The 19019-nt window shown below is 44.1% G+C and overlaps 1 protein-coding gene across 3 annotated transcripts in view; it reads right to left on the reverse strand.

The window, feature by feature from the left end:
- Positions 1–19019, reverse strand: part of eml3 (EMAP like 3) — a 61473-nt gene that overhangs the window by 31814 nt on the left and 10640 nt on the right. For all 3 annotated transcript variants that reach the window (XM_080742047.1, XM_080742046.1, XM_080742045.1), the window contains exons 2-3: positions 2419–2595; positions 821–935 (exon numbers count right to left, since the gene is read on the reverse strand). In XM_080742047.1, coding sequence (XP_080598173.1) covers positions 821–935; positions 2419–2595 — 292 coding nt within the window. The remainder of the gene's footprint in view (positions 1–820; positions 936–2418; positions 2596–19019) is intronic.

The raw sequence follows: 19019 nt of genomic DNA on the forward strand, positions 1-19019 counted from the left end.
AAATATCCATGAATTCAAGTCTGCATGGGGTGAGTAATCGATAGAAAAAGGTCATTTGGGGGGTGAACTATCCCTTTAATGCATTGCTTTTTGGTTGGTAAACTTCAAAAAGTCAAAAGGTTTTCAATTCTTCAAAGAGATATATTATGTTATGTTAATAAAGATATATACAGCTATATTTAATGAACAACATGAAAAATGCAATACCATAATATTCTTGATTCATTATATCTTATATAAAAATTATTTCAGTTGCTTTCCCTAAACGTTATACGAAAAGTACTGTAAATATAAAGCATTAAGCTATATTGCAACTAAGTACATTTTGAGGAAACGTTGGCGCGTGAATGCTGTGTGTGTGTGTGTGTGTGTGTGTGTGTGTGTGTTTGTGTGTGTGTGTGTGTGTGTGTGTGTCTAATTGAATTGTCATTATTTGACATAATCGTGATTATTTTTCATAATCGTTATAATTGTTTCCAAGTTAAAAAATGTTCATATATATTTTTTTAACGTAAAAAATAGTGGAAATAGCAGATCTACAAGCTCACAACGCGTCGCATCGCGACGCGTTGTGAGCTTGTAGATCGTCTATTTCCACTATCAATGTTCTTTTTTAAGTATTAAGTTGTCAAATGTGTCAGTCATTTCTTTGTATATTTAGGTTATGTGTCATATCTGCCATGTGCAACTTCAAAGCCTACAAGCCAAACAGAAATGTGATTGTCAACGACAAAAAACACAATTAAATCGTTAATCGCAATTAATCGTGACAATTAATCGTCATGTAAAATGTCATAATCGTGACAGCCCTATCCAGTACCTAGAGGCAGGGTAGCGTAGTCCGTCGGGGGCTGAGCTGGGCGACAGTTTGCGGCTGTTGGTGCAGCCCTCTGGGCAGCAGACCTGGTTCAGCACCCGTGCTGCCGCCGGGTTCACTGGAGGAGACAGTTGGGTTGATTTCTGTCCATCAGTCATGGACAGTAACCAAGTGCATTCACTTGATTACCGGTACTGTACTAAAGTACATGTTTTAAGTATCTGTACAGATCTTGTAGAGCTGCTATTTTAGAGATATTTTAAAGGGAAAGTGAAAGTAGTTAAATGTCAGTTTTATTTTTTTCCCCATGTTTTTTGCAACCCATTTTCTCACCCAGCGCCAACTACCTAACCTGTAGTCCTGGTTTCCGCTGGGGAGCATCTGGCTGGCTAGGGGGAGGTAGTATAGAAACCAGGACTACTGCATGTTTTTGTGAGGGCATCTACCCTAGGAGACACAGGGAGAACATGCAAACTCCACACAGAAAGGCCCTATTGCCAACCCCACCTAGGGTGTGGGCGCTGATGACGCGGAGGGAAGAACGCGCCCCCCAGCGCCCACAGCTTCCCCCGGCGGGAATCGAACCCAGGACCTTCTAGCTGTGAGGCGAAGTGCTAACCACTGCGCCACTGTGCCGCTAAATGTCAGTTTTATACATATTTAATCAATGAAAAGTATTAGCAGGAGCTAGTGACGAAATAGTAACTACATTGGATCACAGGTAATTTTTGCCCATTTCCTGAAAAGTAATGGTGGACATACAGTACGGATGGACATACAGTACAGGTTTCCCCCCAACTGTGACAATAAGTAAACCTTCAGAAATCTGAAATCAATAGAAATCAGAGAACATCCAATAACCACTAAAATGCTCATGAGGGGTGGCAGTGGCTCAGGAGGTAGAGCAGCCGCTTCGGAATGGGAAGAATCTCTGGTTGGTGTCAAAGTGGTCCTTGAGCAAGATTACACTGACTGAATCCCTAACTGCTCCTGATGAGCAGGTTGGTGCCTTGCATGGTTTCCTCAACCATCGGTGTGGGAATGTGTGTAATGCACACCGAGTGTTGGTCAAGGGCACAATATAAATGCACCATTTACCCTTTTTACTGTAAAGTAGTGCAAGCTGTGCAGAGTGGAATGCCACTGTATATAGGAGGGTTTATATACTTCATTGTATGTCGAATAGTGAAAACAGCAGGTCCACTAGCTCACAACGTGATGCACTGTGAGCTTCTAGATTTGCTATTTTCTCTGACTGTTCACCAGTGGTGCATTGGTGATTCAATGTTTGGGGGGTCGCTTATCTAGAGACGTCCCGCGAACGTCGCTCAACACCTACAATACAGGGGAGTCTTACTAGTATGCATATAGGCTTGTTTCTTTGTTAAAACATCAATGCATGTCCGTTTGCGTGAGAGGCGAGACCCCTGCTCAGAAAAGATATGGGGCGGCGGGGGCGTGCGACCCAAGACTAATTCAACACTGCTGTTCACCCAAATTATTCGCGAAATGTTTGCCTATTATGCATGATACATGCCCAGAGATAGAGGACTGTAGTAGGGGTTAAGAGGGGGGAGAGAAGGTCAAAGGGCACCGCCCACCTGTGATGAGCTGCTGTTTGAGTAAGGGGAGGAGCTGGTCGTGGAGGCGGAGCCTCCGCAGGGCGTCGGCCAGCGATGACTTCAGCAGGGTGATCTCGTCCTCCTGCGCCTGCAGCCTCACCTCCATCATGGACGTGCGGTCGGGGAAGTCTGCGCTGCTGTCTGCCGACACGTCATCTGGAGGAACCACACCAAGACAGACAATGAGAAGACGCAATGACATTTCCTGAGCTCTAAGCTAGCGGTTCTCAATCATTTTTTTATGTATTTGGAAGCTATCTGAAAAGATTTAATTTACCAAGGATCCATAAAAGATTTATGGTGTTACAATTTTTCAAAACAAGTTCTGCATTATCAATTTATTTGGGTGAAATAGCAGATCTACAAGCTCACAACGCGTCGCATCGTGAGCAATGTAGATCAGCTATTTCCGAATAGCCAATGTACCAAAAAGATCCCACCCAGTGTGAGGTGAGCAGTGCCTTTTATGAGTTCCTTTCATTAGACGTCCGCCAATGCCAATGCCCAGCTTTGCGGGACGAACATACAGACATACGTACACACAAAGCCAGATGTAGGAGCGGTTAGCAACGCTCAAAAAGCTCATGGGATGACAGACCGGGGAACGCAGCTGCTTTGGTATGCTGTTGTTGGCAGGAGCAACAACACACATTCTAGGCCTAAATACCGAACTTAAGGCCTTGCATTACGTGAGGGTGGTGGTGGGTGATCACGGCCATAAACTCGACAAACAACCTTGTTTTGGCATCCCTCGAGTCAGTATTCTTCCATTCCTAGGGGTTTGTGAGAATGTGTTTACATACGCGTACCGTCCAATTTTTCAGGGACAGATGACTGAGAGTTTACTCAGAAATAGTCTCCAAGCCCTCAAAGACCTCATTGTGAGTGGACTGGAGCCATAGATCCAGTGCACAGAAGTTGTGTGCGTGCACGTTTGTTTGTGAGTGTGTGTGTGTGTGTGTGTGTGTGTGTGTGTGTGTGTGTGTGTGTGTGTGTGTGTGTGTGTGTGTGTGCGTGCGTGCATGTGTGTGTGCATGTGTGCGCGCGTGCATGTGGGTGTCGGTACTTGTACTTCTGCAAAGACAATTTAGCTGCTCCACAACTTTTCAAGTGTTTATTTTAGATTTTAAAATAAGAATCAGGGTCAGGTTAATTTGAGGTAACGCTCACCAATAAATGGTGAGGGTCAAGGTTAGAGGTTTACCACGTAAGCCAAATATAGTTGGTCATACGACAAATAGGGAAAATAGCCGTTCTACAAGCTCTGTGCTTGTAAATCTGCAAATATATATATAGTATATATTCTTTTTACATTTTCTCCTATGACATGACATGCCCAAAATAGGGATGACAGGTTTAAAGTGGGTTATCAATTCAGTCATTGAAAGTTAATGTCATACAGCGTGCATGCGTGCATGCGTGTGTGTGTGTGTGTGTGTGTGTGTGTGTGTGTGTGTGTGTGTGTGTGTGTGTGTGTGTGCATGCGTGCGCGTGTGCGTCTTGGCTCACACGTGCATGCTCCTGTCTCGGAGTGTGTCAGGAGTTGGCTGGCGGGCTACTGGATGAATTCTCATGTTTGTGTCAATGGAATGACTTTCTTTCTTTCCTGCGTGTCTGGATGGAACAAAGCTGTCAACGCCAGCTTGCATAGAGAGAGATGGGGTATATTCAGACCGTCGTGTCATTTAGCTCGACTGGTTTGTTCTCCACTTATTTGCACGTTTGCCATGCCACTGGATTCTTGCTCAGGGCAGGGCGTCAATTGGGTATGGCAGGGGTATGCAGCTGGGATACTCTGGGTTCAGTGGGGAAAATAAAGTTACTTTAAAATATGAATCCATGAATGTCTCTTTGCTATCTGTGCTGGTTATTGTGTTGTTATATTACAGTAAAATAACTACAAATGCAAAATTGTAAAAAATGGTCACTTTAACAAGGTACTGTATTATAATTCTATTCTCCACACTTGTATTCTCCCCATCTTGACAAAATGGTATATTCCCAGGTTCCGCAGGTCAGCTGCACAGGTGCAATAATACATTATTGTCAATTGTGGCACGTTTATGTTGCTTAACCAGGAAGAAAGGGATAACCCTCCAATCTATACACGTCATTTCAAAACGGTGGAGCAATTTACTTATTTGGGTATTCAAATTGTACCTAAACTAGAGGATATTGTAAGCCATAATTACAACCCAATTACTGTATCAATTTCTGAAGCAATTAGTAGGTGGTCAGACCTCTCAATCTCACTAATTGGTAGAATTAATATACTCAAAATGAATACACTCCCTAAGCTGCTGTACCTATTTCAAAATATCCCCCTGCCTCCTCCTGTCGGTTTCTTCCTTAAAATGGAAAAGTTGTTTTGAAATTTTATTTGGAATAATCGTCGCCCCAGACTCCGGCTTTCCCTACTATATTTGCCCTATGATAGGAGGAGGTCTAAAATGCCCCAATATGCTGTGGTACTATTGGGCAGCACAGCTGAGAACTATAATGTTCTATTATACAGAGGAGGGGTCTCCTAAATGGAGACACATTGAATCAGGTTCCTTAAAGATCTCGATGCCCAATTATCTCTATTCTAACTCATTAAGTAAACTTAAAAAAGCTACAACCAATCCTATTGTTAAAAACATGATCAAGGTATGGCAGGATGTTCAGAAATATTTGTGCGATACCATCCCCATTTCTCGCTTCAGCCCGATTTGGGGGAATGAGGCATTCGCCCCGGGTAGGGCAGATGGAGGTTTTAAGCTTTGGGCTGGAAAAGGAATTAAACAACTAAAAGATGTTTTTGGTAAAAATAAGACTCTGCTTTCATTTGAAGAACTTATGGCCAAATGTAATATTCCTAGAACACACCTGTTTACATTTTTCCAACTCAGGGACTTTATAAGGGTTAAACAAGCACAGTCTCTGACGATCCCTCCTCTGTCGATAATAGAAAGAGCTCTCATTAGGAATCCTTTTGAACGGGGCATCATATCTGGATTTTATACTCTCCTGGTGGACTTCTCGCCCGAAACATCTGAATCTAGATTTAATGCCTGGAACTCTGATGTACAAGGGGAACTAACAATGGATGAGTTTAACACAGCATGTGAGGAGGCTCAGGCACAGACTAGTAATACTCGTTTAAAATTGCTGCAATATAATTGGCTGATGAGGGTGTACATCACGCCAGAAAAAATAAACAAATTTAATCCTAATATCCCAGACACTTGTATCAGATGTAACGATGATGAAGGCACTCTGTTCCATTGTTTGTGGACATGTCCCAAAATAAAGGAGTTTTGGGAGGAGGTTAGAAAGGAGTTACAACGGATACTACTTATTAATATTGAGCTAGACCCAAAACTCTTCTTATTAGGCCTTTACCCGATTGGCCATAAGATAAAAAATTGCGAGATCTGGACCTTGGGTTCCTACAAGCCAAAAGGGTTATCGCCCTTTCATGGAAAAAGACAGGGAAACCTAGCATCGCTCAGTGGTTTAAGGAACTATCTTTGTGCCTTCCTTTAGAAAGAATCACATACACTCTTAAAAACAAACAAGAGCTATTTGAGAAAATATGAGGGAATTTTATTCAGTATGTTAAGGGAAATGATCTTTCCTATTTGATGGAGGAACCGGGAGTAGGGTAGCTGCTTTTTCTTTTTCTCTCTACGGTTGTTTGTCTGGCCTTGTGGCATAGGAGTCTGGATGTTGATGTGTTGTATGTGCTCTTTGTATCATAGTTATTTTATATTCTTATGTGTCGTGTTGATGTCAGGTGTTTTGTTTTTTGTATATTGTATGCTTTTTTGTTTTGTCTGAATTTTGATTGTGGTCTTTTATTGTATTGTATAGTGGTTTTGTGTGTCTTTAAAAAATAAAAATAAACATATTGTTTAAAAAAAAAATTGTGGCACGTTTACTAACATGCCAAGTTTAACTGCACTTGAACAACCGTTCCAGGCTGCAATATCCAGCCCAAGAAACCCTAGAAACCCGGGGAAAAAACTGACAAAACCTGATTTTTTCATGGACTCCCATCTTTGCCATACCCAGCTTTTGCTGAACTGGCGCCACTGGATTCTTGCTCAACCGTTTACGCGAGTTATTTCTGCATCCTGCGTCCAACAAAGTGCAACAGTTAAGTGCTTGAGAAGTTGTGGGGAAATGCTTTGCCCGGGCTGTAATGAGTGGGTGAGAGGTGCTCTTGCCACCACTCCTTAACTGCAAAAAAAAAAACCTCAAACTCATCAACTCAATTTATGGGAGCATAAACTGGCCCGAACCCACGCGCGGGCGGGAATCGCACGGTGCAAGTGTTATTGTAACCTTCTCCTCCGAAAGAATGTCACTGGCACTCAAGACGGGTCTCCAGCCACTGAAGGGTTTTAAGCCGGGATTATGTCTCCCAAGAGCATGTGAGGCCTTTGTGTGTTTGATGGCGAGCGAAGGGTTAAGGGAAACAAAGTTTTGAGCCGTGAGTCATGTTCTTTGGACCATGCAGGAAACAATAAGAACAGAATGGATGCCAGCCTACAAGGCCTGAGAAACGCTGTAGAACAGGGGCAGTAGTGTGTGTACAGGATTTGTGCATAGATCATCGCGCCGTAAGTAGTTATGACAGTACATGCCGCGCTAAGCAGGAGTTGAGGTCGGGTTCATTTCAACATATGAGTGATTGTAGTAAACATCGCACACCTGTTACATCTATGCCCGATCAATCATCTGTTACGTGTTAATTTTTAGACTTGTGCACTGATAGTGTGTTGCTAAATCCACTTTCCTGCTATTGTAACACGATCAATAGCTTATCCTGTTCACTCGTTCCTGTCTGGAAAGACACAATTTCCTCTCGAGGATCCAAGTTTTGTCATGTCTCCCATCTTATTTGATCTTATCTCACACCCTGTGCTAAATAAATACCCAGCCAAAGAGGCTTGTAGGAGGGAGGGCATAGAGGGCGGCAGTGGCTCAGGAGGTAGAGAGGCTGCCCATCCCGGGCTTCCCCAGAGTTAGTGTCCTTGAGCAAGACACTGAACCCCTAATTGCTCCCGAAAAGAGAGAGTAACGAGGTGCTCGGTGGAGGTACAAGTTGAGTTAAAAGCGTACACTTGGTGCTTCTAGGATCAATGGGACTAAGCTTAAAAGAAGAGGAGCGATCTGAGCACTCAAACAAGTCAAAGAGGAGAGGGCGGGCGTAAAATCAATGTACTTTATTAATTACCCCCCCAAAAAAGCCAACATGTTTTCAACCCACTGGGCATCATCAGGGCATCGTGATATCATACATGCCCTGATGAAGTCTCATCTTTGACTTTTTTGAGTGCTTGGATCACTCCTCTTCTTTTAAAACCCTAATTACTCCCAATGAGCAGGTTGCATGGTTTCCTCCGCCAGCTGTGTACGAATGTGTGACTGGGTGAATGTAATGCAAAATCTACAGTATGTAAAAGAGCCTTGGATAAAGGCACTATATAAATGCACCATTTATACCATTTATAGAAGAGGAGGAGAGGAAGGAGAAAGACAGCATGCCGCGTGACCTTTCGGTTCTTGGGAAAACAGTGCAGTTATTATCAGGAAGTCCATGCCCACTTTCTCTCTGGAAGCTGCTGGGTTGACCTGGAAGCTGCTAGCTAGCTGGCACCGCCTCAACGTCAGCAGAGAAAGTGTGCACCGTTGCCAGCTGTGTGATGTTAAAAGCTCCTGGAGGCCTCCGGACCAGGCCGGTGTCACGGCATGTTTGGAACATCGCTGAGTGACGTCTTTCTTTATTTTCCTTACGCCGTTTTAATTAGGTGCGACCGTTTCACTGTAGCGGGGCTTTCATCATCACTACAGCTGGATGCAAACTGCCTTCGAGCCTGCAGCAGAGCCATACAGATAGAATGATTAGCACAATGAGGGGTAGGGGTGGGCGATATGGAAAAATACAATATCACGATAGTATCAAGATACACAATCACGATTCTTTTTCATGTTGGTTTTTATGGTTATTTTTCAGGTACAACCACCTACAGTACAAGGTACTAAAAACTCAAACTAAAAGAAAAAGGAGTAACAGATCATTTAGACCAGTGGTCCTCAATGTGGATTCCAGGGACTCTCTGGGTTCCTTTTGGGAGGTCTAAATTGATCCTTACAAGTATGTAACTCTGACAGTATACAAATGAAACCAAATGGACCCTTATGGGTCCATTTGGTTCCATTGTATACTGTCAGAGTTAAAGGGAGACTGTGACATTTTAAAGTTTGAGAACTACTGATTTAGACCAAAATGCAGGTTTAAATGAATTATGCAATGAATCTCATCTCTGTCTTAACAATTCAACAGGATTTTTACAAGGCTCCCTCATTGTATCATAATATATTATATACGGTATCTCTGAAAAGGCTTATCGTGGAGACATTGTATCGTCTTAACAATATTTATCACCATATCGGCCACCCCTAATGAGGGGTCAGAAACACCGAAAGTCATGTGGCTGGTTCATGGTATATCGGGCATGGATGAGTCAGTGTTAGGAACTGTACAGTAGTGTGTCTGTAAACTAATGTTTGCCCCGATGGCAAGCGTTACTTTCTGTTCTTGTCAACTCTGAGAACGCCTAAACAAATTCCAGAGCCACTGTACTTTGGTTTTAGGAATAAATGATATTTTATAGAAATCTTCTTCATTTACATGATCCATAATTGGCCTAATGGAGTGAACGGAGATGGTGCAACTATGATAATGAGATGGTGGTTCTGGCCCCTTTTCCTCTCTGAGAAAGTGGGGAAAAAAATATTTTAAAGTGTCCCACCATCCCAACATCACTTTGGTCATTTCACACTTAATCCCCACTCTGACATTCTGCGTGGCACTGGCCATGGCCATGGTCGTTCCATGGTTGCCGTAGCAACCGTGGGGAAAGAAAAGGGAAGTGTTTGGTGAAGCGATAGAGGCGTCTCAATGGGAATTTCCCGTAGAGTTACAATACATTCGATGGAATTTCCCACTGTTAATACGCTCTGTCTGTCTGAGCACGACTGCGGTCAAGAGGTGCAGGAAATGAAAAGTGAAAAGAAGAACTCCATTCCCCCCAGTCTGCTCACGTGTGTCGGTGGATTCAAAAGACCACCAATGCACGGACGGACACACATGCAAACCTGCACACACAATCACACTTATTGTATACACACCCACATACAGTTACAGGCACTTTAACTTTTCATTCTATGCAGAAAGTATGCACAGTACACGTGCATGTGTACAATATAACACACACACACACACACACACACACACACACACACACACACACACACACACACACACACACACACACACACACACACACACACACACACACACACACACACACACACACACACACACACACACACAAAATCACACAGATGAAAAAAGGCTTGTGTAATGCATACATCCAGAAGCAACCAGTTACTATACACACAAATATGCATGCATGTGCACACAGTAACACACGCACGCACGCACGCACGCACGCACACACACACGCACGCACGCACACACACACACACACACACACACACACACGCGCACACATCCAGCAGCAAGCTGTTGTCTCTGGAAATACAGGTGAGACTGTATGTAAGACACACAGCCTTGGAAGTCTGAATCCAAACATGCGAAACTGAGCATAGGTTTCTCCTGTGCACGCTCATCAAGACCAATTTACACTTGGTTTCACTCACCAGAGATAGCTGATCTCCCATGCAAAGTATAAGTCAAACTTCAGGCTAAAGTAAAGTCTCTGTCTAGGCCTAATGGCTTTCTCTAACCCACCTTCCATAAAACACATAAAACACAATAAACAATTACTCTACACATGTAATCCAGTCTCTCTTGTGTGAGTGCCAGGGCTGCTTCTGGGAAACAATGTGGGTTGAAAGCGGGTCTTAGAAAAGCAGAAACATGCTATAATAGCTCTTTTCTCAGTGATGGTTGCTATAGGCCCTCTGCACTCCTTTCTGTGACCGGTGGGTGTTCACAGGGGCGTCACTAAAGGGGGGGGGGGGGGGACTGAGTTACTAGGGCCCAAGGTGGAGGGGCCTTAATTATGTTATGCTTTAGTATTGAAAAATAGCAGATATACAAGCTCACAGAGCGGTACCGTGTGCCGCGCTGCGTGCTTGTAGATCTGCTATTTTTGAAAAGTCGTGAAATGTGTGCAAATCTTTGAATATATGTATTTTTTAAGCAAACATTTGTAACTCAAATTTTACTTCTGGGGGGTCGCTGGAAGTAAATATTCTGAGATGGGGGTCCGTGGCCAAATCATTTTGGGGGTCCTTCACATGAAACACTGACATAGAACATAGGTTTTTTTAAAAAAAAACTTTGAAGGATTTGAAATATTCAAAGACTTGCACACATTTTCTTTTTTTTTCAAAAATAACAGATATACAAGCTCACAGTGTGGCACAGAGTGCCGCGCTGCGAGCTTGTATATCTGCTATTTTTCAATAGTTAAAGTACCCAGGGCCCAGAATTTGGTGCGACACCCCTGGAGAGGAGTGTTCGTCCATCAATGAGCTTCATCAAAGACCCACTCTCTCTTGCAAATAAACAAGAATCCCTTCAGAAACCCACGGAAGCTCATTTGAGTCTCGACGTCGGGCCCGTGATGGATGAACACATCAATGCTCAGTTTGGTGTGAGAGGCCCGCTCTCCCTCCAGAGGCAAAGCCTCTTGTTCTTTGATTAGGGTTTTGTGTGGCTCCAGCTGCCGTGGTATTTACTGTAGAAGACTAGTGTGTGGAGGGCGGGGAGGTCTCAGAGGCTCTGAGGAGGTTCTCATGTAGTGAACACTGTGAGTAGCAACTACAGTACGTACATGAGCTGTATTTTGGACAGGAACCAAGGTTTTAGGGCTTTATGTTACATGATTAGTTCCAGTTAAATGATTAGCCGTAGCTCAGTGGGATAAGATAAGGGTTAGGGTTAGGGTTAAAATACATGATGGCATCAGAGTGAGGAGGTCAGGGACTAGGGCTGTCACAATTATTACATAATCGTCTAATCGTGATTATTTGACATAATCGCGATTATTTTTCATAATCGTCATAATCGTTTCCATGTTGAAAAACGTTCATATATTTAAAAAAGACTCAAAAATAGTGGAAATAGCCGATCTACAAGCTCACAGCGCGTCGCATCGCGACGCGTTGTGAGCTTGTAGATCGGCTATTTCCACTATCAATGTTCTTTTTTAAGTGTAAAGTTGTCAAATATGTCAGTAATTTATCTGTATATTTAGGTTATGTGTCATATCTACCATGTGCAACTTCAAAGCCTAAAGGCCAAACAGAAATGTAATTGTCAACGACAAAAACACAATTAAATCGTTAATCGCCAATTATTTGAGTGACAATTAATCGTCATGTAAAATGTCATATCGTGACAGCCCTATCAGGGACAGGGACGTGCAGAGAATGTTAGAGAGGCAGGGGCTGACATTTCCAAAAGGGCCTTTTGGTGGAAGCACCGAAAATAGCAGACCTCCAAGCTCACAACGCGTCGCAGCAGCTATTTTCGGAGTGTGAAACCACACAGAACTAAGGCATAATCAAGTCAATACTGGAGATGTGGCCCAGAATTTGGTCACATCTCCATGGTATAGTATGGTATATACACAGAGAGGGCAATTCTTTCAACATAAGATGCTGCATTCAAGTTCAGGAGAGTTTGGACAAGGCAATTCTATTGAATGCTGCCTTCAGGTATGGCATGGAAAGAGAGCATTTGCATTTCTTTCACCATAGTAAAAACTGCATTTATGGTCTGGAAAGGGCAGTTTTTACAGACAGATAAAAGGTGATGTATATGATTGTTGTGCACATGCCTGGAGGACGTGCAGACTGCGGTCAGCACGTGCACTCATGCAAGCCCTTGCCCTCACTGGTTCTCAACACTGGTATCAGGGGAGCACCAAGGGGCAGATGCTTCACTTGTACTGTTGGCTTACTGGAGACTCACTTGCCTCACACACCGTGTAGAGATGTGCCGATTGATCGGTGAGTGATGATCGTGATCGGCCGATAATGCCTCTATCGGCTTTGATCGGTAACGGCTTTGCCGATCTACAAGCTAGATCAGCTATTTTCACAATATTTATCTGTTGGACTGAATGTAACCTCAGCTTCAACTCCTACAAGTTGAATTGGATCCTAAAGGACCTCAGCCTGCAATCTCCTAATGTTTATACTTAACGCATTTACTGCCAGGGGCCACAAGGTGCCGCTAGAGTGCCAGACATTTCTGCATAGGCCTTCGCTCTAACTTCCGTCTACACAGGCAGTAGTTGCTTGGGCTTTCACTGCAAACACTGTTATGGATGAAGACCGGGTGAAGTTAGCTAACAGTTAGCTATTAGCTTCTTTATTTTTTAGAAGCCCGATCTGAAGCTATTTTAGCCGCAAAAAAACGTTGTCGCTGCCCTGGGAACACAGTTCAGAGAAAAAGGTCTCTAAAGATGTGAGTTTGTATTGGAGTGGGCGGCGCGGTGCGGCGGCGTTGCCCAATTAGCAAAAAAAAACATTGTATTGGATTGAAAAAATCCCGAACTTGTCCGGGATAGGCACAAAAAGGGTTAATATACAATGTCAATGTTTTGTAAGAAGAATCATTAAATATATAAATGCTGCTACAGTAACACAATAATTAGAAGAATTATTGTATCGGCAGATACTGATTCCAGTTGATCGGTGATCGGTATCGGCCCCAAAAATCGCAGTCGGAGCATCTCTACAAACAAGTCAATAAGAATCTGCAACACAATTCTACACAATATGTAGTGGGGGTCCCTGCTTTATCTCCCTCTCAGCTAAGGGGTCCTTGGCCTGAAAACGTTGAAGACCCCTGCTCTACAAGATTCAGAGCAGAGGATAGCCGAGTGGTTATAGGGTACAGACCAGACCCTTTTTGCTGCATGTCTCTCCCCTATTTTCCCCCAGTGTTTCCAATGTATCTAGACGCTGTATCAAATAAAGACCCACATCAGGACTCGAGCCGAAAGATAAATAAAGTAAGTAATTTATTTCATTAATACCGTGCAAGGGATAGCAGACGCCAGTCCTTTACATACACCAGATGTGCTTGTTTGTTTTGGTTCAATCTCTACTGAAGAACCCTGCACACACATTGCAGTATGCCAAGTTTAGACATTTGTTGCCTAAGTTCCTGTTTTCTGTATCTGTAGATTTTATTTTTAATGAGATGGGTCTGCGTGCGTATAGCAGATGTGACCGGCCGCTATGTCGTCGTTGTCGGGTGGAAACCTCGTATCTCCAAGTTTCAAATTTGTACGTTCTTTCGCAAAGTAAAGCCCTGTTTCATCATACAAGGCCGTCGCACAAAAGTAGTGAAAACAGCAGATCTACAAGCACACAACGCCTCGCGGTGCGAGGCGTTGTGTGCTTGTAGATCGGCTGTTTTCACTAGTTTAAATCATTTGTAAAATGATAAATGCGAAACGAACGGTTATGGACATACAAGGTTTCCACCCGACAACGACGATATCCTGTCTTTCTATCGTAGCTCTATCTATTACCTGGTTACTGGGTAATAGAATCACTCAACCCCCCCCCCCCCCCCCCCCCCTGCCCCAGGGATCAATAAAGTTCGAGATTTATTGTATCTTGTAGTATGTCGTTTTATCTTATCCCAATAAAAGCTAGCAAACATTAACAGCAGTCTGCTGCAGTTCGCTGGTTCACTGTTAGGCGATCAAAGCCAGGACGATGGTGGAGAACTAACATCTACAAATCACCATGGCGTGGACGGACGGGCCTCTGGGCTGTGCTCCATCACAGTGGCTTTTCTGATTAAGGAGACATCCAGCGGCACATGTGTGTTCTGTTTGTGTACCTAAACTCTAGTGAGAACCAAATGTCCTCCTGACTTCCTCCAAATCCTCCACACTCTGATCTTTTGCGGAAGGAATAGTTCACCCTCAAAATGACTTTTTTTCTATCGAGTACTCACCACATGGAGACTTGAGTTCAATAAACAAACAAAAAAATGTTTTGTCGCATTCCTAAGCCAATCATTTGATTATAATATTTACCCCCATTGCTTCCGGATGGACACACAAATGCATTTGTTTCTCCATCCGGAATCGATGGGGGTAAATGTACTATAATCAAATTAAAGACAGAATTGAACTCAAGTCAAGTCATTTTGGGGGTGAACTATTCCTTTAAGAGGCTATAAACGCTATTAGGGATAGAGCTCAGGTTTAGGGTTAGGAGTTGACGAATGAAGGCATGCAGTGACAGTGGCAGTCAACTTATCGTCATCGTCAGGCAGAATCCTCGTATCTCCACTTACAAGGCCATCGCAAAAAAGTAGTGAAAACAGCTGATCTACAAGCACACAACGCCTCGCGGTGTGAGGCGTTGTGTGCTTGTAGATCAGCTGTTATCACTAGTTTTTGTCACTAGTTTTCTACCCGACAACGACGTTATGGTCCTTACAAATGAAGTAATACAGATGTGCGTGCGTGCGTGCGTGCGTGCGTGCGTGCGTGCGTGCGAGTTTGTGTGAGTTTGTGTGAGTACACATGTGAGTTTGTGTATTTCAGCTTTCCGCCGTTTGGAGCAGCGGTCACTTGATCTCCGCTGATGAAGCCAACAAGCCTCAAAGGAATGAAGTTTAAGGCGTGTGACCACAGAATGAGCCAGGTGGAAATGAAAAGCAAGTGAGAGGGTTTAGAGAGAGACGGCGAAAAGACAAAAGGCCATACAGGAGCAGTGTAACACTACCTCCTTGACTCCCCTCTAGACCAGTGGTTCTCAACCTGTGGGTCGGGACCCCCAGGCCAGGAGGGTCCCCAAATGATTTTGGGGGGTCCCCAGATGATTAACTTAATGTGCAACATTGTTTTCCAACTCAACAGTAAACAAACCAACATAAAGTTTAAGTGTATAGAGGGTATCTGCACATTTCTAAAGTGACAATTTAAGGACTTTTTAATACATCTAAAATGTCAAATTAAACATTGACCAAATTGTCAAATATTAGAGGCTGAAATTGTGAAAATAGCTGATCTGTAGCTATTTTCACAATAGAACCGTGCTATACAAAATATAATGCCTCAACTCTTAGTGCTTGTCAGGGTGGTGGGGGGGTCCCCAGTTAAAATATGATTATTTTGGGGGTCGCGGCCTGTTAAGGTTGAGGACCACCGTAGATAGAAGAATCTCGAGTCTGCAGTCTGACTCTGCACTACCACGAAAGCACACACGACCCAAAGGTTTTAAAATGTACTGTATATTTTGTCGTATGACGTGTCAAGCGGTGACAATAGCTGTGCTACGTGTTTATAAGCTTGTAGATCGGCTATTTTAGCGTTTCACCTATAATGACATGCCCGAAAAAGGAAGTTCAGGTTGAAAGTGATGTAAATGTTCCAGAGACCAATGATAATCTTCTAAAACATTTTAACCCATTAAAACCGCGGGAAAGAAGCTGTGTTATTGTAGATTTTAGCATCAGCTATCGAAAAATAGCATATCTACAAGCTCACAGCACATCACTGTGTGCCCAGCTGAAAGCTTGGACATCTGCAACTTTTGAACATTTTCAACAAAATCTCGAAGGTGTGCGATTTAGAAGGCATTGGTAGAATCGGCCTCAGATACGGGGTTGCAAGCCCCGAGGTGCGCAGACAGACGGCCTGGACAGCTGAGTGAACTGCACACAAACGGGGGAACCGCCGCACACGCTACAAGCACACCAGCACACGCTTACACACACACACAACGGCTGCAGGAGACACGGTCCATTGAGAGCGATAATAACTTCCTAGCTGTCAGCGAGGCCTGCGTCGTCAACTTAACACATAAATAAACAACCAGCTCTAATGTATAATCCCCGTCTTTCAGTGGAACCCGGTTCAACTTGCAGACAGACAAGTGATGTCACCTGAGTGGTGAAATATGCGCACGGTGTAAAATGCCAAACGGGCGTCTCTCTGCACTTTTCAGCTGCTAAAGCACTAAATCATTGTGTGGCCAATAGAAAAACAGGGTTTAAAAAAAGACTGTAGCTCAGTCATTGGCCATATAGCCCGGGTTACCAGGAATCAGATCACATAGCGCGCTCATACATCCATCCGATACTGCCAGAAGCGTTAACGATCATGAGGCGCTTAGCCTATCCTCACGCGGGCCTACAAATTCTGTGGCTAACCTTAGCACTCCCAACTGCCACTCACAGCAAAACCTTCAATAAAATGCTCCATTCATCGAGCATAAAACCAATCTACTAAGTACAGGGATCAAACAGTGTACAGAGCTGAATCTTTCGAAGCTGTGCTGGGTGTGGTGTCACCAAATTGGCCATCGTGGCCAGACCTCGCCATAAAGACGGGTGACAAGTTAGCCCTGTGCAAAGTCGACTTGGCCAATGACATAATTAGGGCCTGTATTATTCTTCAGGACCAGAGGAGCCATATAACAACATATGACACTAAAGCCCTTATGTTTTAAATGAAGTCCATAATCATCTCCCAGGCGCATCACATTCGCTTTGAATCCTCTGGACGGGACGGGACGAGCGGCTACATGACATACAAACATGCAGTCTCCCCAAATTATTCAAGCTCTAAAGCGTCTTCAACGTTTTCAGGCAAAGGACCCCTTAGTTGAGAGAGAGATGAAGCAGGGACCCCAACAAACTGTTAATAGATTCCATGTAGTTTCATCTTTTGACAGCACAATGACAGCACAATCATCAGGTTATTTTGGATTCTTTGAACCGTCAATACATAATAAACTTGACCTTTCACTATGAACTTAGTCTGCTCCTTTCCCCCTCTACACCAAAGCTATTTGCCAAGAATAGCCGATCTACGAGCTTGTAGATCTGCTATTTTTGGTTAAAGTTCTCAGAATATGGACGCTAGGGTTCAAGTGGTTAGTATAAAAAAGGGTGAAAAAAACTTTCTATCACACAACGATTTGGAGGACCCCTTGTAGTAACTCTGAGGACCCCCTAGGGGCCCTGTTGAAGACCCTTGCTCTAAAGTATTCGATCAAAACGGCAACAACAAACACCCTCATCTTTCAGGGCCACTGTCAGCCGAGAAGCCATGCATGGGAATGTTCCTATAACTTCTCTACCCTAGTTGGCGTCGTTGCATTGGAACACAAGCATCAAGGTGCTTTGGACGCAACACTGCCGTCGTGTCCTCATGAGGAACCAATTAGACTCTTCAGAGGACAGTCCTCCTTGGACTTGTGCTTTTTAGTGGACGTTTGGTATTTATGGACGTGCCGTGCACACAGGAGGAGGTGCAGATGGAGGAAGGCCGTCTCAGGCTGGAAGGAAGCAACACAACGGTTAATATGTTTTTCCCCTCCGGGGCCGAGCAGATTCTGTGCACCGCTCAGAGTCTCTGTGAGTTTTTTTCAGGAGGGGAACGGGACACACGTCCAGCAGCTTAATGCACATGCCCACATGCACGCACACACACACACACACACACACACACACACACACACACACACACACACACACACACACACACACACACACACACACACACACACACACACACACACACACACACACACACACGCACACACACACACACACACACGTATACATGCACGCACACCAGCATACACATATACACACATACACACAGTTATACTGTACTTAAATGTGCACACAAATATGCCACAGACTGATACTGTACACTCGAGGCTGACTGTATCGCTTGCACACAAACACAAAAAGTGCATCAATTTGCACACACATACACAAGTCTCACACACACGCATACATACATGCATACATGCACATGCACGCATGTCTCGCACACACACACACACACACACACACACACACACACACACACACACACACACACACACACACACACACACACACACACACACACACACACACACACACACACACACACAAATACACAACGGCATTCTCTGTCTTCTTTTATTTTCTTGTTTAATTTCTCAGTAACAAGCCAAGGCCTGCGGGTGACTCACTGCCATTTGGCAACAGGTCAAGGGAAGTGGGGTGTGTGTGCGTGCGTGCGTGCGTGCATGTGTGTGTGTGGGTTGTGGGGGGGGCACATGTTCACAACACGTGGACTGGAAGACTGGACTGAAAGCATTGCTGGTCTGCAGTGGACCATCTCCATTCTCCTCACATCTCTCTCTATCTCCCTCTCTCTCTCCACCTGTACAGTGAGTGACAAACCACACACAAGCCCTATAGCAATCCTAATTCTGGGCACGTCGTAATAGGCAAACATTCTTGTGAAAATAAGCGATCGATTGGAGAAAAAAGGAGAGGACTAAGTACAGACCCACAGGGGTCCACAGTCGACGAAGTATATAGGGTTTAAGTGGTTGAAACACCGTCAAACTTTGATCGAGCTGAAACTGAGGCACGTTGATAGCAGACAGTGAGTGGAAACCAAGTTAAGCCGAGGAGTTACAGTAGAAGAGGATGACTGACTGATTCACGCTCAAACACACCTCCATGACAAATGGTTCTTGCAGGAATCGGGCCATGACACTCTGTTGAT

This window comes from Nannobrachium achirus (assembly GCF_963921795.1).
Source record: "Nannobrachium achirus genome assembly, chromosome: 14".
Taxonomy (NCBI): domain Eukaryota; kingdom Metazoa; phylum Chordata; class Actinopteri; order Myctophiformes; family Myctophidae; genus Nannobrachium; species Nannobrachium achirus.